Source organism: Tympanuchus pallidicinctus, unplaced genomic scaffold (genome assembly GCF_026119805.1).
Source record: "Tympanuchus pallidicinctus isolate F22 unplaced genomic scaffold, pur_lepc_1.0 scaffold1, whole genome shotgun sequence".
Classification (NCBI taxonomy): domain Eukaryota; kingdom Metazoa; phylum Chordata; class Aves; order Galliformes; family Phasianidae; genus Tympanuchus; species Tympanuchus pallidicinctus.
The window spans coordinates 100,206,230-100,229,644 of NW_026294618.1; the positions used below are offsets into that span (position 1 = coordinate 100,206,230).

At 42.1% G+C, this 23,415-nt stretch overlaps 1 protein-coding gene and 4 non-coding genes across 5 annotated transcripts; all 5 read right to left on the minus strand.

Moving 5' to 3' along the window:
* Positions 1-1,772: 1,772 nt before the first annotated feature.
* Positions 1,773-23,355, minus strand: WDR43 (WD repeat domain 43). Its single transcript, XM_052682251.1, has 18 exons — positions 23,103-23,355; positions 19,341-19,475; positions 18,440-18,561; positions 13,913-14,033; positions 12,600-12,739; positions 11,983-12,085; positions 10,852-10,916; positions 10,302-10,473; positions 9,781-9,867; positions 8,778-8,909; positions 8,209-8,346; positions 7,293-7,379; positions 6,703-6,734; positions 5,925-5,988; positions 4,929-5,042; positions 4,421-4,490; positions 2,313-2,368; positions 1,773-2,215 (listed from the first exon to the last, which is right to left on the minus strand). Exons 1-18 carry the CDS (start codon positions 23,322-23,324, stop codon positions 2,096-2,098), a joined length of 1,980 nt encoding a protein of 659 aa, XP_052538211.1. The 5' UTR covers positions 23,325-23,355; the 3' UTR covers positions 1,773-2,095.
* On the minus strand, positions 9,331-9,409 carry LOC128090236 (small nucleolar RNA SNORD53/SNORD92). Its single transcript, XR_008210876.1, has one exon. It is a non-coding gene; the product is annotated as a small nucleolar RNA SNORD53/SNORD92 (small nucleolar RNA).
* On the minus strand, positions 12,409-12,492 carry LOC128090244 (small nucleolar RNA SNORD53/SNORD92). The gene has a single exon (XR_008210881.1). It is a non-coding gene; the product is annotated as a small nucleolar RNA SNORD53/SNORD92 (small nucleolar RNA).
* LOC128090248 (small nucleolar RNA SNORD53/SNORD92) lies at positions 13,642-13,725 on the minus strand. The gene has a single exon (XR_008210882.1). It is a non-coding gene; the product is annotated as a small nucleolar RNA SNORD53/SNORD92 (small nucleolar RNA).
* On the minus strand, positions 17,937-18,013 carry LOC128090240 (small nucleolar RNA SNORD53/SNORD92). The gene has a single exon (XR_008210879.1). It is a non-coding gene; the product is annotated as a small nucleolar RNA SNORD53/SNORD92 (small nucleolar RNA).
* Positions 23,356-23,415: the final 60 nt, after the last annotated feature.

Below are 23,415 nucleotides of genomic sequence, written 5' to 3' on the forward strand. Positions count from 1 at the left end.
TCCACTGCTCAGAACAAGCAGCTGGTCTACCTCCTGACTCCCTTCATTCATACAAACACCAGCATCAGAGCTGAAAGGCAGGGCTACTCACTCAGTTCCCAACCCCTTCCTCCAGATGATGTTGCATCTTTGAAAAACAAATACATGAATGCTTAGTCTATCAGCTGGCTGATGCTTCACGCAGACACAAAAGCAGTTCTAAAGGTTAGAAATTGCACAGAACAGTCAGTTATCAACTCAGGTGCAGGTAATTTTTGCAAGGACCCCAGTTGCTTGCAGTTGGCACATCCAGTTTCAGGATAGCTGCTTGAAGATGATGCAAGTAAAGGCTCACAGGATACAGCACGACCTGGCTGCCAACACCAGAAAAGAGCAGAACTCAGACCCATTCTACCAGCTTGCTGAACCAGGCTCACAGAATCTGTGTTGAGAAGTCACAGATTTTCCCTTCCTCTTCCTGCTGCCGGGTTCTTCCACGGTTCCTCTCCTGCAACAGGCTTCTGTTGTGCTGAAATAATGGACACAGGTAACGCCCACCTTGACTGCAACACAGACTCACAATCCAACGAAGTACCCAGCCCACTGCTTGACCCAAACCCACAGTGCTGTTTTGCCCTCTAGAAAGGCTGAGACACAGCTGCGTAGGACATTGTACAACTGAAACACAGGTGCTGCTCTTGTTACTCCACACCCCAAGAGCTCAGCAGGTCAGCACTCACCAGAGATTCACCAGACTGTCATTCACATTCCTCTTTCACCAGATTCAAAGCCAGCCTGTCTACAGGAACATCAGTACTGCTTGAAAAGCTACACATCAGATTAGCCTATGACACAATCCACTGTTTCTCCAGACAACACTGCAGCCCCAGTGCAACAAGGAGCTAAGAAACCAGTTACAGATACTTTGCTTTGTAACCTATGAGGTTGCCTTCCTCTTCCACAAGAGATCTGGTTTGCACAAACAGGGCATTTCATCCTTCACCACCATCCTTAGGTATCTAAGGGCTCTTTCAACAAAACCACAGGACAGGTTATTTGGTAAAGGAGATGTATATTTATTCACTTTACAAAGAGGGCAGCATTTAGTTGCAACAGCTCCATTTATAGACAAATATATTGTACATTATAGTGGTGAATGGCTCAGACCTTTACCATGTTTTGCTCTTAAAAATGTGTTTGTACCTCTTCAGCTTCCATTAGCTGAGCAATCAGTTGTCCTTGCTCTGCCACTGAGGTTAAAAATTGATAATAAACAGATAGCTGTGCGCTACGTATTCACAAGTATCCACCTTCTCATTTCCCTGTGTTACTCCCCTCTCCCCACCCACCTCAGTCTATCCTCTGGGTTAGCATTAATCTTATATACAGCCTCAATTAAAATGAAATTAGGGAACAGTGATAGTTCTAATGTCTTTTTAAAGCACAAGAAAAATCATTGATTCTACATATAAAAGTCTCAAGTTCAAATTTGTTTTTTTTTTTTTAAAAAAAAAAAAAAGAAAAAGCTTTTTTTAAGCCACGTTGGCATTTAGACATTGCCAAGGCATGGCTGAACCAATGGAGGATGGGAGGAAAGAAAGGAAATCCATTGGAGAAGTTAAATGTTACAAAAATAACTTTTTTTCCTTTTTTTTTTTTTTCCTGGAAAACAACAACAAAAAAAAAGCAGCAGGATGCCCACTTGCTATTGCTAACTGAAGCATGGAAAGAAGGTATAGATCAGCTGTCTTTGATCCTTGAACATTTGAAACAAATTCAGTGTAAAGCTGAACCAAGTTTACCACACAAACAGCGGTGGCAGATTTATTTCACTTGAGATACAAATGCATGTCCACATGACAGGCATAATCTGACCATGAGAGGTGGAAGAAATGTTTCTATAGTAAGCGCAGGGAAATAGGGCAAGAGAAGGCTGGCGTGGTTAAACATTCTGGATTCAGAAATGCACAGTGCCCCACACGTGCCCCTGCACATAGGCTGCGCATGAGTCTGCACTCCCTATATGCAAATATGGCATCTTTCAGCAAGATGATCCAGAATTAGAAAGTTCTGGTGGCCCACTTCTTTCAACTGTTAAGTTTATTCTTTTATGCCGTTATTCTTCTTCACTTTCGTTTTCTGGTTCCAAATCAGAATCACCATTAACTTCCTTTTCAACAGTCATGTCTTGTTCATCTGATTGCTCCTCTTTCTCTTCATCTTCATCCCAGTTTTCCTGGAGGGTTGAACAAAACAGGAATGTTTGAATCTTTGACATTAACACAACTTCTGTGACAAATGACTGGGAGAAGATTCAATCCAACTCCACTTACATCTGAGTCTTTATCCGCAATCATCTCATCATCTGAACCTTCCTCCTCTGAGGATTCTGCAAAAGAAAACAATCCCTCAGTCTGGACAACAGACTTGAATGTGTTCAAACAAAACTCAACTCCACATGCTGCTAAACCTCCACTAAACTGTGCTATTTAAATTCCAAAACTCATTCCACATGAAGACTAGGTTGACCAACAAATTAGCAACTAGTCACTTTGCTATGAGTATACATTTGTAGTAGAAACTGCAGGCCCAAATGAAGTATATATGCACACACTGCTGTGAAGTCTCACTGACTCAAATGTAGCAGCTCCTTGACTGCATCTACCTCAGCGTAAGGGCAGTTAGCACTAGAAATCCGATGTCATCAGTTAAGTACTTCAAGATCTTTCAATTAATTGATTCGTTAATTTGTGACTCAGGAATCACAGAATCACCAAGGCTGGAAAAGACCTCCTCCAAGATCATCCAGTCCAGCTGTCCACCTATCGCCAATACTTCCCACTAAACCATCGTCTCAGTACAACATGCACACATTTTTGAACACCTCCACGGTTGGTGACTGCAGCCCCTCCTTGAGCCCATTCCAGTGCCTGACAACTCTTTTAGAGAACAAATGTTTCTTAACATCCAATCAAAGTCTCCCCTGGTGCAACTTGAGGCCGTTCCCTTTTGTCCTATCACTGTTACATGGGAGAGGAGGCCAACCACCACTGTGCCACAACCTCCCTTCAGACAGTTGTAGAGAGCAGTTAAGATCTCCCCTGAGCCTCTTCTTCTAAATAATAATTAAATAACCCCAGATCCATCAGCCACTCCCCATAAAACTTGCGCTCCAGACCCTCCACAGCTTTGCTGCCCTTTTAACAACCTTTTCCTCTTCCACCAAGCGGGTCACTTGATCATAGGAGATGAGGTTGGTCAAGCAGGACCTGTCTTTCGTGAATCCATGCTGGCTAGGCCTGATACTCCAGATTTCCCACAGATGCTGTGTAATCTCTCTCACAACGATCTGTTCCATAACCTTCCCTGGCACTGAGGTTAGGCTGACAGGCCTGTAGCTCCCCAGAACCTCGTTACAACCATTTTTGTAGATAGGAGTCATGCTGGCAAGCCTCCAATCCTCTGGGAACTCTCCAGTTATCAGGAACACCGAAAGATGATGGAAAGTGGCTTGGCTGTCACCTCTACTAGCTCCCTCAGCAACCTCGGGTAGATCCCACCTGACCACGGACTTGTGGCAGTTCAGGTAGAGTAGTAAATCTCTTTGACTGTTTCCATCTGAATTCTGAGGGGGTTTATTCTCCTCCCCATCCAAGACTTCCAGGTCAGGAGGTAGAGTTCCCTGATGAGAACTGGTCTGACTATTAAAGACAGATGCAAAGAAGGCACTGAGAACCTCAGCCTTTGTCAAATTCCCTGCCACATCAGAAAAGGATGGAGGTTCTCCTTAGCCCTCCTCTTACTGTTAATACATATTTGTAAAGAAGTTTTCTGTTCTTTTTTTTACCTCAACAGCCAAGTTGAGTTCAAGTTGGGCTTTTGCCTTTCTAATATTCTCCCTACACACTCTAACAACTTCTTTGTACTCCCCGAGCTGGCAGTCCATTCTTCCACAGGAGGCAGATTTTCTCCTGGAGCCTCAGGAAAAGCTCCCTGGTCATCCATGCTGGTCATCTTCCCTGCTGTCTCATCTTGTGGCACAGGGAGACAGCTTGCTCCTGTGCCTTTAAGACTTCCTTCTTGAGGAGAGATCAGACTTCTGGGACCCTTTTACCCTTCAGTACTGAATCCCAAGGGAAGACCCCACCAGGGTCCCAAACAGTTCAAAGTTTGCCCGCCAGAAGTCTGAGGTTTTGCTGGCCTCCCTCTGACTTCACCAAAAAATAGAAGGGAAGGAAACCAAAGGAGGGGAAGAAAGACAAAATGAACTGTAAGATGCTTACATGATTAATCACTCACTTGCCTGCCATACATTTCCCACAAAACCTCCCTGCTTGGAGACTGTCCACTACCAGTATCACAGTAGCAAGATGAACAGCCACCACTTGTGAGCTGTCACAAAAGTTCTGGAGTTGAGCTACATCTAGCACACAGCACTTACCATCCTCATATACCAGCTTTGCAGTCCGATTAATCTCCATCACATCCTGAACTGCTTCCGATGCTGCAACCTGAACAGAATTTGCAGATTAGCCTTACGTGGAACCACATATTCCGCAAACTTCGAGTCACGACGACTCTCAACAACATAAATGAAATCTACACAGAGGTTAACATGCATTCATTTATTATTGTAGTTTAACAGCCGCATAAATAGAAAGGACAAAGTAAAATTTCAGAGGCATTTGCTTTAAAGCAGCCCAATACCTCCCATTTATTCCCATTTAAAATGCTATGTGTTAGTACACTCATCTGGCAGGACAGACTGTGCAACACTTTCTGTGAGCATGGACTGACCAGACAGCTGCAGTGCTTTGAGTATTACCACTATAGCCGTACAGCAGCTGCACTGAGTTCCTGATGACAGGTCCCACTGGATGCTCTCACAACAGAAGGCTAAGCCTGCAAATAACACTTCTACATATCCTGTGCTCTTCAGCTGAACTTACCTGGGTGACAAGAAGGAAAAGCCTTCCATGTAGACGGGAAAGCTTCTGCAGAGTTTTTACTCTGCTCTCCATTAACTGGTATAGCATTCCCAGCTGAGGAATGAGGTCTGGCAACTTACGAGAAAAAATGGATGAATTAAAACAAAGCTGTTACCCAATACATAACCTGTATCTTACTTTTGTATTTTTAAACTATCCTTACGCATTTGTGACAAACAATCCTTGCTGACATCACTGTGGTCAGAAGGAATTGCTGAAGATTCACAGAAATCACCTGCAACCCAACCAGTTAATACATAGGCTTGTCTAGAACCATAACCCCTTCTACTTACACTACTTTTTCCTTCCACATTTCCTAATAGCATATTTAGGAGGACTTCTTGGAAAGCAGTGTGAATGGAAACTGAATACATTCCAGTACACAAACCCAGTACTAGCAATGCATACAAGTTTTGACACAACTGTAACAAAAGGGAGATCCCCAGGAATATAAAAGACTAACAGTGTCACAATACATTTGTTTGCTTTGTAAACTGAGCTAGAGTGCATTATCCAGGGAAGGCTGGATTTCCACCCAGAAGCTACTACATTGCCTGCTACTCTGCTACTCCATCAACTTTGTCATACCTTTACCCTATATATCCAGTCATACTCAGTACAGAAATTTAGTTCTGTAAGTGTTAATGACAACAGCTAGATCATGTTTGACAATTATTTGGCTCTTTCCCGTGACATAACTGGTTTGGGCTTGACTTTGGGATGCTATTATTATGTTTATCTTGGTAATCCATGACAATCTGTAACAAATATCCATCAATTCAGCAAAACGGTGAAGTACAACCCTCTGTACATTGGTTTGAGCATGTACCATACCATGGTACATACTCTCATACCATGCACAGCAAGAGACAGATTCCTGAAGGAAGAATATACGTACATTTAAGCACTTAAGTCTAGTTTCAGCCATATGCATTAACTTTAATGCAAAATACTTACCGTGGAAAGGTAGGATGCATGTAGAGTAAAAACAAACTTCAGCCATCGAACCATTTGTGAGGCACTGCAAATGATATCATAGATAGTGAGATGCTGGCTGACAACACACATTTCACTTTCTAGTTGCTAAGCTGTTCTACAAGAAGCACTTGACTTTCATTACATAAAAATGCAGTAGGAAATAAAATAATTTGGCTATCTAGATGAGATACCCAAGTAAGAGATACTTACTGGGAAAAGAACTGACATTTAAAGAGAAAGATGAGAAGTACACACGCTCAGGGATCTGTTTCTCATGGTTTTTCATTGGAGATTTCAATGAAGATCAAACTAATGCTACTTCTTTCTTCTTCTACAATTTTCTTTTTGTTGTTTTTTTTTTTAATCCAGCTGCAGACATCTAGTCACAGCAAAGCTATTGCTGTAGCAATATAGCAGGATTGGCAGGTGCAGGAAGAGCTGTGTGTTCTTCTTAAATACAAGCTACACATCTTAAAGTGATCTGAGTTGACATACTGATCATGTCTGAGCTGTCTGCTACTTCAGATACATGCTCACTTCAAGTATCCCTTCCCCTTTTTAATTTCACTTATGTCAGCACAAAACAGCACAGTCTTAATAAAAGTTCACCTTTGCACCCACAATCAGGTTACCTCAGGATTCTATTAACATAACTGTTCATTACAATTACTATGGAAGCTTCACACGGAAGCACAGGCCATAAAACACAGAATAGATGTTTTCAGATAAGTTGAACTGTGGGCAACTCGCTTCTTACCTGTATGGGTTGCCTTGCAATCTCTTTGTAAGCTAGAGAAACAAGAACAGTAACAATTAAAAGCAAGAAATGCATGATGAGCTTAAAGCTCATCCACATGACAGCCCAATATTTGGGTAGAAAGACTAGTGCCAGAAGAATAGATTTTGAGGCCAGCAGATTAAAGTGCAAGAGAAATATAACCGTGACTAGCACTGCTATTTCCCAATTTCAAATTATCAGCTACTTTAATAATATTAAATAAGTAACGTGTTGTTGGTTGGTTGTATTTTTCTGCCACAGACTGAACAAGCTTTAGCTTAACCTCTTCCTTTTTTCCTGCTTACTCATTTAAGATAGCACCACATGACCTATGGCTTTTCCTAGCTTTGACAATGGCACTTTGTCCTTTGGTTAAGCTTCAGCCAGATGAGGTAAGAGTAAGACAGAAATAAACTACAAATAAGTTCAGTATTGTAAAACTACTAAATCAATATCATTTGACTTGATTTATTCATTGAAATTGAGAGACCCATCCATAATTTTCCCCAGCTAAAAGGCAAGCCAAATGTGGTTTGTATGACAGGTACATGAAATGCAATCTCTCCTACCTCATGCAGCAGTGGAATGACAGCGTGTATAGGCATTCTGGCTACTGTGTTCTTTATTAAAGTTTCCTTTCTTGTGGAAAGCACTTTCTGTTAAAATGGAAAAATAAATCAGATGATCATTCAGCTTTAACACATGTGGGAACAAAAATGAAAAATTCCTGGGTTCAAACCTTTTTCTACTCCGCTACCTCTATATGCTCAGATGAGGGTAACATATAAAATAAAATTCACAATGCAAAGGAGTTCCATTTTTCAAGTCAGCTACAATTAACAGAATAAACACTTGATTAACCTGTCTAAAACAGTCAGCCATCGCCCCTAGTCCACCCATCTCATGTTAGAAACAAAGTATAACAGCCATATTAACAAGAACTTCCCTTGCTATTTTTCTATTCCCATGCTTCACTTCTGTAAATACAATGCCTTTCACCTGCACTGGTGACAAGTAATTTCTACTCAGTGACAAATCCTTAAGAGATTTCCTTTTCCTGCCCCAGAAGTATAAAATCCTCCTAATCCAAGTGCAGCAACAAGCTTTTCAGGTCAAACTGTGGTCATAGATGCATTTTTCAAACACCTACTTGGAAACTGTACCCTCTAGACTGAGCACAGATTGTTCTCTAGCTGAAACTAAAAGGGAGATGGTGCACTAGTAACATGACTTGTAAAATATCTGAACTCTCACACAACAAACTTACCATAAACAGAATTGCTACAAAGTTCATGTGATGTCTCAGAAAAAGTAGCTAGCATTAAAATACCACTACCACCATTTATAATACCTGTGCCTTACCAGCACATCAGCAAAAAGCAGCCAGGAGTAACAACAGGACCTCGACTGCTCAGCTTCCACAGCAGCTCCCCACAAATCTCAACAAACAGTTTAAACAGCATACAGTGATCCTGCAACACTTACATTCAAGATGTCTTCATCATTGCTTTCCAAGCCCTGAACCAAAAGCACTGCAAAGCTATCTGTTTGTGGAAGGCCACCTGGAGTTTTTACTTTGCTCACATCAATATCCAACGCCCCTAGGCGTTCCTCAATGCTGTCCTGCAGACAAAGAAATAAGAACAGTGTTTCATGGCCATTTCTTAGAAATATCAGCTGAAAGTAAAGTAGCTAATATATACCATTCCCTCCCATCCTGCTGGAAAATACCATACTGAGAGGATAGCTGGAAAAAGAGAAGATGAAGTTTTAACTAAGAAGCAGTAATGTGTCTTAGCACATAGAGACAGGCAAGTGTGTAACAAAGTTCTGCAGTAACAGGCAGATTTGTGGGCAATGTTGTCAGGGCTTCAGTGAGAGTAAGGTTTTGACCAAAGGGAAACCCATTTCCTACAAGACAGTATGATTCACTTTGCCCTCATGCAAACAACAAAGGCAAACAACTCAAGTTCAAATATACCTAAAGAAGCTGCAATGATCATTTATGGTTGCTTTTCAAATGACTGGTGGGTTTAAATGAGGAAGCACTTTACCTCTGTCTCTCCTGGTTTCCTTTTGCTTTTCTTTTTCTCCTTTCCTGAGGACGGAGTTTTAACAGCTGCACTGTGCCCTGGAATGCCAGGCACTAGAACTTTGGTGTCCGAGTTCACAACTGGTGTCTTTACCTGGCAGAAAGACAGAAACACATCAGAATGAATTGCTAATATCTCAATTTTCCTTCCAGTTTTAAATACTGATTTTATTTCGAGATCCTCACATATGTTAAAAGCAGCCTGCCACAACCTATTGGGAAATGCTACATGCTACTTCCAGAACACTTCTTTCATAACAGCAGTTCAGTGTCCTTTTGAAGTACCCACCCAGCCCTGTGTACATTATGGGAGCCATGCTGAGTGCCCACTAAAGTGATACAAATACATATACTGCAGTGAGCATTGCAACTTCCAGATGATGTGCACACAAGTCATATTTCACAAATAAAAAACTGATTTCATGGTTCAAGAACTTTACTGGAGAAAAATAATAAAATTAAAATACTACTCACTTCGCTCAATACACAAATCATCACTTTTCTCTCCACAAGGCATGCTCAGACAGCCAAGAGAAATGAGTCTTCACTGGAATTCAGCAAAAAGCGAAACCAAGATGGAGATCATCACTGCATGCCAGGGAGCTCCCACATCTCTCACTGCATCTCAGCTCTGTTACCCTGCAGCTCCAGGACCAGGGAATTAGCACAAAGCTCCACCAGGCTGATGGAGCACCAGAACTGGTAGCTAACCTGAGGGTTAGAAAACCAATGCTGTCTGCTCTCTATACCAATGTTGTCAGCTGTGACACGAGCTACAGGAAGGTAATCAAGGGAAGGCCTATCAGTGCACACAGCAGCCAAGGGCTGTGGGTCTCTGAAACTACACTGCAGCTCTAAGCATGTTCATTCAGAAATCCAAATTTATTTTAGAAGACAGCAGAGAATTCTAGAATTTTCTAAGTAAATCAAGAGATGCAAGACAATTGTATTTCAAACGAGCTCACCTTTGTTACAGCATCATCTGTTTTAAGCGCCAACACTTTCTGGACGTCCCTTATCAAACATATGTGGGATTCGTTGGTGTTCAAAGACTGGAAAGAGAGGAATAAAAACAGTGAACTGACAATGAATCACAGTGGTGATTCATAAAACTACTGTGTTCATTAGAACAAACCAAAGGTATAAACAAGAATGAGCTCCTTATCCTCCCCTAGCGTAGCAGTTGCTTTGCACATCTGCCTTTTGTTACCAGATCCCTGTGCTCTGCAGAGAAGCTCACACAGGCAAATTGAAAGTTTTAGAAAGTTTCATTGGCCTTATGTATTAACAGCTGAGGCAGCATGAAACAGCCAGCAATAATGCCAAGTCACACTTCAGCTGAATGAGCAGAATACACATCCCCTTTCTAAACAACACAAGGGCAGTAGTCATAACTCCCAGAGAAGGGAGAAAGAGTAAGTTCCATCTCACGCTGCAATTCCAAAAAAGTATGAAATCCAAAACCTTTCCAATATGTTTTACGTACCACTTTCTCTATGATGGGCTGTAAGGTGTTTCCATACACAAGCAGCAGAGACTGTTTGTCTGTGCAAAATGCAGCTGCTAGAATAGGGACTGGTTTTGGCGTGGAGTCTCCATCATTTCCAGGTGTTGCTATCTGGATAGTACAGTTTGATGTTAAAGGTTTTTTGCAGTAGCTGAGGGAAAAGGAAAAAAAAAAAAAAAAAGGAAAGGAAAACAACAACATGTTTAGCTTAAAGACTTCCATATCTTGCACAAGTATGCACTCTTCATTATCAAATCCTTAAACTCTACTAGTTTACATCCTTTACAGATAGTTTAAATGAGATTAAATCAGGCAAAATCTTGGCTAAAGCAACAAAGCACAGCATAACCCCCAACAAATAAGCTCCCCTGCATTTCTTGAAACACGTCAAGTAACCCAAGACAAAGAGTCAGTTGGAATTCAATTTGTGAACAGATGAGTTCAAAGGCAGCAGCACAACAAAATGAGCTTTGCCTCCCAGTAATCCCAGACCTTGCCATATATACTCTCAGAAGAAATGCCTCCTTACCCATTTAAGATGTGTTCAAATAAATGCAACTGCCCATCTCTGCAAACAACTGCTAACTTCACAGGCTGAAAGAAGTCACAATAGAAGATTCTGATTAGACCAAACGACAGACACCCGCAGGTACGAAACATCAAGAGACATGTGCAGGTTACAATTTGACTCTACAGCAACTACATTAGAGATACAACTAAATCCATACAATTAGATCAGACACACATCTCAGGAACTCTTACAGCAGTTAGAAAACAAAAACATAATTCAAATCTGCGCTTTACTGTATCAATATTGAAATATTCAAACCTGAATTGACTACTAGCAGACATGAGTATAAGCAGCAGTGTTCCAAAAATATACTACCCAAGGTGTCTGGATGCACTGAACTACACAGGCACTACACACTAAATACGTTCACAGGAAAGAAACTAAAACAGAGTACAAAGTGCAGTTAAATTCCAGGTGCACATCACAGAATATTCCCAGCTCCTACACATGCAGTGAAAGGGCACAAATGGAAACGCTAGGAGTTCTAGCATGAAATACTCTTTTTATAAAGGAATCTAAAGGCAGTTGGGGAAAAAAATGTTTTAAGTAACTACAGAAATGATTTGTGAACATTTCATACGCAGACACTTTTCGTAAGACAACTATTCTGAAACTTCTTGCTGAAAGAGACTTGAGGAATGTGCTCAGCTACATAAATTCATAAAGGCTAGTTAATTCCAAACACAGTTATACTACCATAGCCATCTGAGAATAGACAAAAAAACAGAGTAATGCTCAAATTGTATTTCAGAAAGAAATCTTCACTGGTTTTTACTATTGAAGTCTAAGAAACATTTTGATTACTAACTTGTTCCAAATAGGAAACAAATTATGTTTCTGCCATCACAAGCAAAATTTTTGAAGGAAACATGGAATTTGCACTTGGTAGCTATGAAAATAATTGTTTCAAACTGCTAGCTACACAAATGCACCTACAATAAATATCCTCACACTACTGAACTTGCATTCAAATCTCATCTTTGCGTAACAGAAACCAAATACAAACAAATTTATTATTTTTTTTAATGCCCTAAAAGGAACTTGGTGTGAAACTGTTGGACATATCTGGTTACAAACTACTGCTCCTACCTCTTCTTTGAGTTCTGACACGGTCAGGTCAATAAACGTTGGTTCATCTGTTACCGTGAAAGACATCACAGCATTCTTTTCTTTCCTATCTGATCTGATCTGCCTGGAGACACAAACAGCACACATTATTTAACAGGGCACAAACAGCATCCTCCACATCTGAAAAGCAGCACAGTGTTATAGAGCCTACAAATCATGCTCTACTATTGTCACTATCACAGTACTGCACACCTCAGCCAAAAATACTGATGTCATAATCGCAGCTTTCAGCTTTAAAAGGTGTTCAAATTTCAAATGCAAAGTAGCCACCAAGCAGAATTCAGCAAAGAAGAAAACAAACTTCACAGCAAACACAAAGAACAAGAAGCATACCACGCACTGCATTCCTAGCATATGCTGGGAAGTCAAGTGGCAGCTACTGGAAACACGCTCAGACACAGCCAAGGAAATTTAGGTCTTCATTCAACAATCAGTGAATTGAAACCACTACTTAAGAGATCATCACTGCATTTTTCCAGAGCGCCTCTTCTGCTTCATCAGAGTTCAGAACATAATTGTTCAGTCTATCCTCAGTAACAGTCGTAATCAAAGTTAAAAATTAAGAGAAGTTCACATACCAAACGCTCAGTAACCGGTCATGTATAGCCCCAGACAAGAAATAAAGTCCTGTAATTCCATCAAAGGGTTTATTTTCATTCATAGGTCTCACTGTGGTAAACATTAATGATGACACTGATGTAGCATGGCCTGTGAAATGCTAAGAGAACGGGGGGGGGGAAGTTCAATTACTGCCATCATCAGCTATATGACAAAAACTGAAACATTAGTTAAGAAAGAATGTTAAGAAAGATCCAAAAATCAAAGTTAGCAAGAGTATTTCAGTGTTTTTTCTGTTTCTCTAACTGGTGATCAGATTCCTTACATTCCTACATGTCTCAAAAATGTTTCCTGACACTTCATCTACTTATCAGATTAATGGGGAATCAAAGGCAAAATTACTAAGCTCATGTGAAAGAAATCACACCTGCTTGTACTGCTGTTACTGTCAGAAAGCAGGTCACACTTCACAACAAAACTAGATTTACAGTTTAATCCTCAACTTGAAGATGATCACACAGGTCTGATGACACACTAAAGCTGTTGAACAAAATGAAATAAAATAAATCAACGCTTCAATTTTTATTTTCACAGTGATTTTGGTCAGTATAGGATGCAGGCACACACAGTAGTTGCCATGTGCCAGCAAGCCCATAGTAACACGTGTGCACACTCAGCTGACAGCAAACACCAGAAATCCAGACTTGCTGCTTCCTATCTGCTGTCATACAGTGGAACAGGACTGCATTTAAGGAACAGCCAAAACATGCTAAATTCCATGTGTCTGAGCCCTGCCCAGAGAACAACATTTTTGTCCCTCTGCCTTCCAATTGCTTCCACAGCAATACTGATAACACCTGTTACACAGAGTTTAGCTAAGAGACCTGAAGGCTTTAAAGAGGTACTCAGCACAAAGGCACAGGAGCTCTCACAAAAACACATCAGCAAGAACTAATAGTGCAGTGAACCAAGCTCCCCAGTAGAAAGGCTTCAGAAAGGGACACAGTGAAAGACAACAGCACCTATCCTTATGCTATGGGATCCAGAAAGGCTGCTGGCAGCATTCTCAGACACAGCCAAGGAATTCAACGTCCTCATTCAACTGTCAGGAAGTTGAAACCACAGTTGAAGGTATCATCACAGAAATAACTTCCAGCAGCCCCAAAGATGCCAGCTGTCTCCTTCCACCCTACCAAATTTTCAGATGTCCCATTAGGAAACACTAAATGCACAATGCCATTAATCAAGAAGAATATGTACATATATATATATATATATATATATATATATATATATATTATTTTTTGATGTCTAGTTGCACAAAGTTACTTACTCTGTAGACTTCTTTGGTCTCCAGGTCCCACAGTTTTATAGTTCTACCGGCTGACAGCAGCATTTTTCCATCTGGACTGATGCACAAAGAGCTGACACTGCTGTTGTCACCTTTCCACTTGCTAGAATTTGGATGGAGACACAGAAAAGACATTCATTAGCATAACTTCAAAATGCATGACAACTCTGCTGAATAATCTCAGGCAAAACATACTTCAAAAAAAAAGCTAAGTAGTCAAAAATTAGGTCAAAAATCATTCTGTTTCAGCTCCTCAATTTCAAATTAATTTCCTCAAAAATAAAGAAATAATTAAGACTAGTTTTTGTTCATTTTGCTTTGCTGTTGTTTAAAAAAATACGTATTTGCTTATCCTGTTCTCAATATCCCCCCCTCAAAGTTCTCTGCTACTCAGCATCAGGCAAGAAGAGCCACACCACTAAGACTTCTCTTGGAACCACAATCCACAAAGCTTGCATCAACTTATTCAGAATGGACTTTGGAGTTTTAAGGCCCACCCAGTTCCTGGCACTCCTCCTAAGCCTGTCAGTGACACTGACAATAATAACCTTGGCCTCAAAGGTTTAAGAACTCCACGGTTGAAAGCACTATCTAAGAAAAAGAAAGATGCTGTCACAGAAAGCTTGTGCCTGCCTAGAAAGAGTCTGAGTATTGCATATTTCTAAGAGGGCAAAATTACAAGGAAATCATTAACGCAAACCCTCTATACATAATAATCACGACCCAATCACCACGTTCTGATGGTGAACATCCCCTTCCTAAATACTTCCTGAGACCTTTCTTATGCCAAGCAGCACCTCTTCTGTCTTCTACAAGTGAGCTCATTTGCACCATCAGCTCTGCTAGATTTCGTAGAAGCTGCAAGTTTATTAGCTACAAACTTGACAAGCAGTATTATACCTTACACAGAGTATAACAAAATTCTGTATTCTCTTCCAAAGTGTAAGTCAGGACTAAGAATTTCAGATCCATATCCATTTAATGTAGCAAACCCAAGAAATTATATTCAAATGTACAACTAGATGGTCCTTAAGGTCTCTTCCAACCCAAGCCATTGCACGATTCTATGATTCCAATATCTTTTACCTCAGGCATGACTTGCAATACATGACTTCTGATGTGACTTCTGGTAAAAAGTCTGATATTACAATGTCAGCATACTTTTCATTTTTGCACTCCAACAATAATTTTTCACTGCCATGTTCAAAATTAGAGATCACAATGCCTCTAACAGGCAGTTCATTCATCAAATCTAGGAGTACTTCTTGGCATTTTCCTAAGCAACTACTGCTTTCTAACTGAAAACAAGGACTGCCACAAAGTATCCTTACAGCCAAACTTTGTGCAGCTTGTAGGTGGTGCTCTCCTCAATTCAATGGAGACCACTCACACAGGAGCAGGCACGTCCTGCTCACCAACACCTTATTGGCTCGTCTAACCACGGGACTCTTCCAGCTACAAGGACTGCTGAGGGGAGACAACATTCATCTTGCAAAGTGGGACAAGTGCAATTTTGTCCACAGGCTTGCTAACCTAGCAAAGAGGGAACTAACCTAGGATTGGTGTGAGACCAGAACAACAACCAGTCACAAAAGAAGCGGGGGTATACAGCAACACAGAGGGAAACACCCAGGGTGAAGAGCAGTAGGAGCAGCTCTCACATTTCACCAGACAACAGCATGGCTGGGATCCATCCCAAGTGGCTGTGCATGAACACATGCTCTATGAGAGACAAACAGGATGAGCTAGATATCCATGGGGAGCTTCGTAGTTTTGATCTTACTAGAGATCATAGAGAACCAGTGGGATAGTATGCAAGACAGGAATACTGTAGTTAATGGACTTTTAGGAAGGCTATTTAGTGAAGACATATCAGGAAGGTGCAAGGAAGAGGTGGTTTTCTCTACACATAAAGGTGGCTTTGAGTGCATGGAGCTTTGCTTTGAAACACGCCAAGAGCCAGAGAAGAACTTACAGGTATGTATTAGAAGAGGCCAACAAGGATGTGCTGGGCATCTGCTACAGAGCAAGTCAAACAGCAGAATTACAACTCTGGTCATCGTAAAAGCAGACTGCCACTTATTCAAGGAAATGATGGGCAATATTCCACTGGAGACTGCTATAAAGAGCAAAAGGTGCTCAGGAAAGCTGGTTGCTCTTCTAGGATAACCATCTTAAAGCACAAGAATGGCACACACCAACACGAAGAAAATCACCAGGTGTTGCCCTGGCATGCAGGAAAGCCAAAGTTCAGCTGGATGTTCACAGCAGCAGGAAATATGAAGGCCAACAAAAAGGAGATCGAAAGGCACATCAGCAGCAGTAAGGTTAGGATTGAGAAATGTGTGGGCCCAGTGCTGAATGGTGTAAGGATCTGTTCAGGACACAGAAAAAGCCACACCACAGAAGAGCAAGGACTGCTCTCAGGCCTCCCACATTCCCAAACCCAGCGCCAGAATCAGAGGGAGCAGAATATTATCCATAAAGATAGGTAAAGTCAGGGATCACAAGTTGGTCACACATGCAGCCTCTAAGATGGAATGGGATGCACCAAAAATATTTAAGTCGGTGATGTTGCAAGACCCCTCCATCATCCCTGATGAGTGCACTGCTCAGGAGAAATTTCTGTTGACTTGGAAAAACGACAAACCTATCTGCAAAAAGAATATAGGAAATGAGAGGAAATGTGTGATTATACACAGCAAATCCACCTGGTAAAGATTTCCAAACATACAAAGGTCAGAAAAGCAACTGGAAACAGCAATCACACTTAAAAAGAGAAAATCATCCCTAACCAACCTGCCTTTGATGATATACACTGTACACTATTTAAATTGAATTTAGCAGTGCTTCTGACAACATCTCACATTAGGCTATGTAATTCCAGTTTGGTTGCAAGGATACTAACTGAGTGGACTCCAAGGTAGGATAAGAACTGCGTGGAACACTGAGCTCAAACACCTGCAATCATTGCCATGAAATCCAGCTGATGGCCAGTTATTGGTGTCATTCCCCAAGGACATTCCAATTCCATTCAACCTCAGTGTTTGCTCAGGTCTTCATGAATGACTTTGAAAATATGACAGTATGCATCCACTAGCAAGTTCAGTGGCGTTAAGAAATTAGGGAGATCAGCTGATAAGTATGCTGGAGGGCAGAGCTGCTCATCTCAACAAGCTGGAGAAATAGGCAGTCAAATCTCCAAGATGAAAGGATTGGGTAAAGCATCTTCATGTGTGCCAGGAAAACAAAAATAAAAATCTCATACAGGCTGGATTCAAATGGCCAGAAAACATATTAGCAACAAAGGAGGTGGGGATCCTTACAGACAACTTTAACATGAGTTAGCAGTGAGTACTTGCAGCAGTGAGGTCAACCGCACACTGAGCTCTACTAGCTAGAACATGGCCAGTAGATCAAGGAAAACGATTCCCCTTTTCTGTGCAGCATTTCTGAAACTACACCTGAGCACTGCATCCTGTTTGGAGAAGCTACTGACACACTGCAGTCAATCCAATGAAGGATCACCAAGAAAGTTTGGAGGCTGGAGTGTGAGGAGGAAAGGGTGATGGAAACAGGTTCCTTCACACCCAAGAAGAGAAGGCTAATGGGAGATCTTATCATCACCTCTTGCTATTTTGCATCAGGGTCTAAACATAAGGACACCTTTCCTTCCTAAGGAAATTGAGGAGGTTACTGGGAATGGTCTGTCTGCACTGGCCAAAGATCTTCAGCAAAATCTGTAAAATGGTGAAATAATACAATGGGGAAATTTTACAAAAAAAAAAAAAAAGTAACAACAGTAGAAAACAAGGGTCAAAGTGTCATCACATTCCAGACTTTCATTAAGTTAAGATAAACAAAATCACTAACAGAAGACTTCGTTTCCTAGAGCTTACAACGAAAGACTGACTGTACTGAAAAAGAAAGCAAATACCTACCTTAGACAACTTGTTAACTCAGCACTAAGTTTTGTTTGGCTCAACATAGTTTAGATGGCAGCAGCCTGCTCAGACAGCCAAGTGGAATTGTCCCCACTGCACATCAGTAGTGAGCGAAACCAATTGGGTATCATCACAGCTAGGCCCTTGGGGCTAAGTCAGGTGTGCACAGTAGATCTAAGTGAGATGAGGTGTTCCAGCATCTGCTTTCCCCACACTCCAAGGATATTTCTAAGAACGTGTATTTTCAGTGTCTGAAAAGCAACTGGAAGCCCATATCTCACTAAGAGTTAGCATGGAGAAACTCACATCCCTCTTAGCAGCAAAGCATTGTATTTCGTCCCTCCAATACACAGAGGAAGAAATCCAACCATAAGATTTACTCTTTCATCCCTTACTCAAACCACTCTGAATTCCTTTAAAGTAGTAATTAACTGCTAATTTAGTACAGCGAGCACAAAGCCTGCACAGCAGAGCGCAGCATTTCCAGCAGCACAGTGCTGACACCTATAAAGGAGGAAATACACAAAAGCAAGCGACAACAGATCAGAGCAAGAGGATCACTCACCACTTTACTTTGCAGGTCTGTGTGTTCCATTCCACAATGTGTTTGTCTTCTGAACAGCTATACAAACAGCAGTTGTCCTGATGCCACCTCACACAATTTATTCTATTGTCATGACCACCATCCTACAAAACACGAGAGGGTTACTTACGAATAAAGAGGTACTGCTACTGAATCTTCCCCACATCAACAATGAGAACAAAGTGCTCTTTCAAGAAATGAATCCAAATCACAGACACTTCAAAGGGGAGCGCATAGCATGCAACTTGTTTTGTGCTTTTTACAACCAGTACACATACAGAGCTGCAAGTTAAAGATACTTCGTATTTTCACCTGTGCATGTATTCGTTATTGTTCTACTACTTCAGTTAACAAAAAGTTGTCCTGCACTACTGACAAACAGCAGTCAAAGCTGCTGAGCAGTAGCACAGTTAGCACAGGTGTCTTGATAACAGATATCTAAGTGCCTGCTTGCTGAAGTCCAACCAGGATGTACAGAGGAGTCCATCAAAGAGTACCACAGCTTAACCAAGAGCTGATGAATACTTCAATCCTGCCCTCTCCTCCCGTAGCCCTAGAGAGGCACAGGGGACGATAGGTACAGGGAGAACTTAATTGTTCACTTAGACATTTCATCATTATGAACATATTTGATGTAAAATAAATCCACACACAATGTTAGGATACTGCCAAACTAAGAGGTCTCATACTGCCAACAGCAGTACCACTCAAAGATTCCCAAGAATCTAAATTATTGCAATTCTATTCAAGTATGCAGTCATTAAGAAAAAAAGATCTGATTAACTAGGTCAGTTTAGCCCATTTTTAAGCAACAGAAAGAACAGCATAAGCTGACTGAAACTACCATTATTTGGCAGCACATGACAATGAGTGTGTAACTTACTAGCTTGCTCTGTAATTCTCCTTTTACTGTGCTGTACAACAAAATGCTACCAACTGCTGTGCCAATAGCCAGGATGTCTAACTGCTTGTCCACTCCTGTAGCTTCAGACTTCCGTTTTTTCCTCTGGGGGCCATCCTGCAAAACAGAGAATAAAAAAAAAGGAATTAATTAGTTTGACCTGTTATTCTTAAGTGCTAAAGCAGGGGGAAGAAACCTCTCCAAGTCTGAGATCCAGTCAGCCAGCACAAATTCTGCTAAGACACAAGATGTAGATGTGGCAATTTAGAGGTTCATCTTATACCTCCACGTTCAAGGTAGCAAAGTTGCTGAGTCTCTTGGAAATGCTCAATAGAGGCCATTTTGCTAACTTAGTGACCACACATGGAGGGAAAAACATTTGTTTTTCAGAGTTCATTTCCCAGAGGCAGAGGTAAAGATTAAACATGACCAAATTACTTCATTCCCAGAACAGAAACGTATGTTAAGTTTTATTAGGAATCATCAGTTTACCATCAGTCTTGCAATACTAAGTAACCACAATGCCTCTTAAAAAGAAAGTGCGACCACACCAGACAGAGAGAAGCAACCAGGAATTGAAACTATATCATCTATCCTAGTCCTGGAGTCGATTACTAGGGGTCTTCCTACAGCCTATCAGGCAATTCTCAAGTTTACACCCTCCTGCTTCGCAAGGGATACCAACTACTTCGATAAAGAATTTCATCTTGCTTAACCAAAAGCATGCAAAACTTGAGTAAAAAAAAAAAAGGCAGAAGAAACAGCTGTGTTTATTGTGACTGGGTAAACCCAAGTAATTAATCAATAAAATAAAACGGCTAATTCAGGTTGGATATCAGGAAACATTTCTTCTCCAAAAGAGTGGTTAGGCACTGGCACAGTCACCATCCCTGGAGGAGTTCAAGAACCACGGAGATGTGGCACTGAGAGACAGTCAGTGGGCATGGCAGGGGTGGGCATGATGATCTCAGGGGACCTTTCCAACCTTACTGATTCTATGATTCTCATCTGTCAGATCGTATACATCATATAACGTACATAATTTCGACAGCTCCAGAGATATAATGGCTACCAGACTTTGGGGGTTTTCAGCAAATTAAAAACTTTAACAGCGTAGGGTAAACAGTCTCAAAACTAGTTTGAAGAACTAGAGCCTTCTTTTCCTACATATTTAACATACACACTTCCCCACCTCCAAGGAAAATGGTTTCATTCAAAGCCAATAAATGCAAATATGCTGTATTGCTTATTAAAAACAGCAGTGGGCTCTAGAGAAAAGTAAGGACGTTGGTTTTTGCAAGGATTTGTTTAGGCTTCACCTTCCCTGGGAAAGAAAAGTGTTTACAAAAAAAGAAATGAAAACATAAGTGCTGAGAAATCACCACAGTTACAAAGCACAACTAATTAATCAACCAGGTTTTAAGATAATATAAGGAGACTCACGCACTAAATAAACTCGTTAAATTTCTGGCAGCAGTGCCAACTCAGCCACCTCAAAACTGTTGTTAGAAATGCAAAGACAGGGACCACATTGCCACTGGAGACGTAAGCACAGCTTATATTTTCCAGAGACTTTTCAAAATCTGTGTATCTAGTTCTATTAATTATCGCTCCCAATCAGTACTGGGAACCAAAACCACAATTAAGAGCAGATTTTGTTCTTGTCCCCTGAATAAAGCTTTAATTAAAGCTCATTCAATCTCCATATGGTTCATTATGACTGATTTCCCTTAAAGCAAACCAAAGGCATCACTGAGCATCACAAGGTCCTGCTGAGGTCCGCAGCACTACCAGTGTTATGAAGAAAGTAGGGATAGTGAAGTTTTCTCCAATTACTTTTCTTACACCCATTTCTTTAGTGAACTTTAGTGCCTTCATCAGCACTATTCACGGGGTGTTCTGTCTCGAAAGAAGCATCGATGAAAAATTCAGACCTATTCATGCTGGAAGGGACTCCAAAGAAGCACCTAGCTCTCATGGAGAGGACAGAGCAGCTGAAGTGTATCAAGCATCAGCTTCTTTTGAACATTTTCAGATTTATGGAAACTCAAACTTACTTTAAAATACTCAAAAAGCTTAGCTTTAACTAGCAGAGATACTTAGAAAAGTCATTTGCAAATGAGAATTTCCGTAACATTCTTTCTTGTGTAGGGCAGCTGCTGAGAACGAGACTTTTCTTCTAATTAACAGAAATCTAATTTCTCTTGGTAACATGTTAAGTAAAGCTCTTAAAACCCTGAAGAGCCTTAAGAGCTGAAGATGACAGAACAGCTGCAACTTACTAGGAAGGAGATGGAAGAAACTACTTTGAAAGTCAGTGGTCCTCTTGCAAAAGACACCACTTGTTGGGAAGGGAGGTGGTGAACAGGACAAGCAGGAAGCACTAACGCTGCAAAAGCACGTGTGCAGAGAGCATGCCAATAAGTCACCACTGCATCAGCAATTCCAGGGCCTGGAGTTCAACTCTACGCTCCTCATGCTCCCCTCGAAACACCTGGCCTTCATTAACACAGAAGCAGTCCAAAGCGCAGTCGAGGCGTAACCTGACAAAACACCAGGCGCCTACTGTCATGGTTTTACTCCTACACACCAGGTACTACTGCTACCTGGAGACATCACATTTCAGCAAAAAAGAATAAGAACTAAACAATGCCATAGGAAAAAAACAGAGGAAGCCAAAGCTTGCCTGATGAAATCCTTTTTGCATACAACCCTACAAACAGCTATGTTGGAGCATCTGTAGTCTTTAGGGGTGGCTGTCTAAAATGGCCCTAATGTTTAAGCACCACTCAAAACTTCCTGTGCTTGACCTAAGGCAGCACGGTACGTCAAGCTTTGAAGCCGCACTGCACACAGCAGAGGTAAGCATCAGTTTCAGTTTCTGTTAACCTGTTCAGCCTTCCCATTAATGTATGCATCTTCTTTTCTTCCAAGCTGAATTAAAAACGAGCAATGAAGAGGCCAATCTGAAATTAATTCTTTCTTCCACTTTATATAGCCCATGGATTAAGCTGCTTAAGTAACAAAAATGGGGCAACACAGCCTTCCTTTGGGTGGGTAATCTGAGTGCACGAAGCATTTCAAGATACCTGTTGCAGTATTTATAAAAAGCTTTTACCAAAACACATTTAACTCGTTGCTTCTTAGGGCAAACCGGGTGTATTGCACAAATCCATTCAAGAGAAGCATCTTGCTCAGGAAGTCGTTTGTTACAGTGAGCAAAGTAAGGACTACCTCGATATAAACGAGCCGAAAAAGTGATTTAAGGCGTGCACTACAGAGGCTTTCAGCTGGAGCGTCCCAGTGAGCTTAGCCAGAAGGCGGAGATCCCCCGAGGTGCTTGGAGCTGCTGAGCGCAGAGCACGAGGCGCGGGGTCCTGTGGAGGGGAGAGCCGGGCTGCGTGCCACATACCGGGCTACTTCAGGGCGCGCTGCTTCCACGCAGGGAACGCGAAAAGCAAACGGGTTTCGCCATCAGCACTTTGGCTGAGAACACCTTTAGTCAATTTAGAAGAGAAAATTAAAAAAAAAGAGAAGGATGCGCCGCGCTCCCCGCCACCAAGTAGGCTTTCCGTCCCGAGCAGCGGCCCCACACGTGGCGCGGGCCAGCCCGGTCCCGTTGGCGCTGCCGGGCCTCGCCGCATGGCGCCGGGAGGGCGGGGTGAAGCGGCGCGGCCGCACCTCGAGGCCGCGCGGGGTACGAGCGCTCCTCCCGCGGATCCCTTCCCCCCGATCCGCCCGTACCTTGTCGGGGGGCGGCCGACCCCCCGGCGGGGCCCAGGCCAGGCAGGTGCAGGCGGCGCTGAGGTGAGCGGAGGGCACGTACTCGTGCTGTAGGCGGCTGCTCGCCGCGTCCCACACGCGGAGCCTCCCATCCGAGCCGGAGACGGCGAGAAAACGGCGGTCGTGAGGCGAGAAGGCCAAGGGGGGCCGTGCCGCCACCTCCCCGCCGCACGCCGCCGCCATGGCGCTCCCAGCTCGGCCCTCCGCGCCTGCGCAGCTCCGGCCGCGTGCTCGCTCCGCGCGCGTGCGCCGCGCTCCCCGTGACGCGACCGGG

What these genes read in the sequence shown, in the direction of transcription:
- WDR43 (XM_052682251.1), bottom strand. Translation starts at nt 23,324, where the DNA reads ATGGCGGCGGCGTGCGGCGGGGAGGTGGCGGCACGGCCCCCCTTGGCC. An exon ending in TGTCAGAACTCAAAGAAGAG is followed by an intron (nt 10,917 to 11,982) that starts GTAGGAGCAGTA and finishes GACTTCTTTCAG; the next exon opens with CCTGTGAAGTTAGCAGTTGT. An exon ending in CAGATGATGCTGTAACAAAG is followed by an intron (nt 8,910 to 9,780) that starts GTGAGCTCGTTT and finishes TCTTTCTGCCAG; the next exon opens with GTAAAGACACCAGTTGTGAA.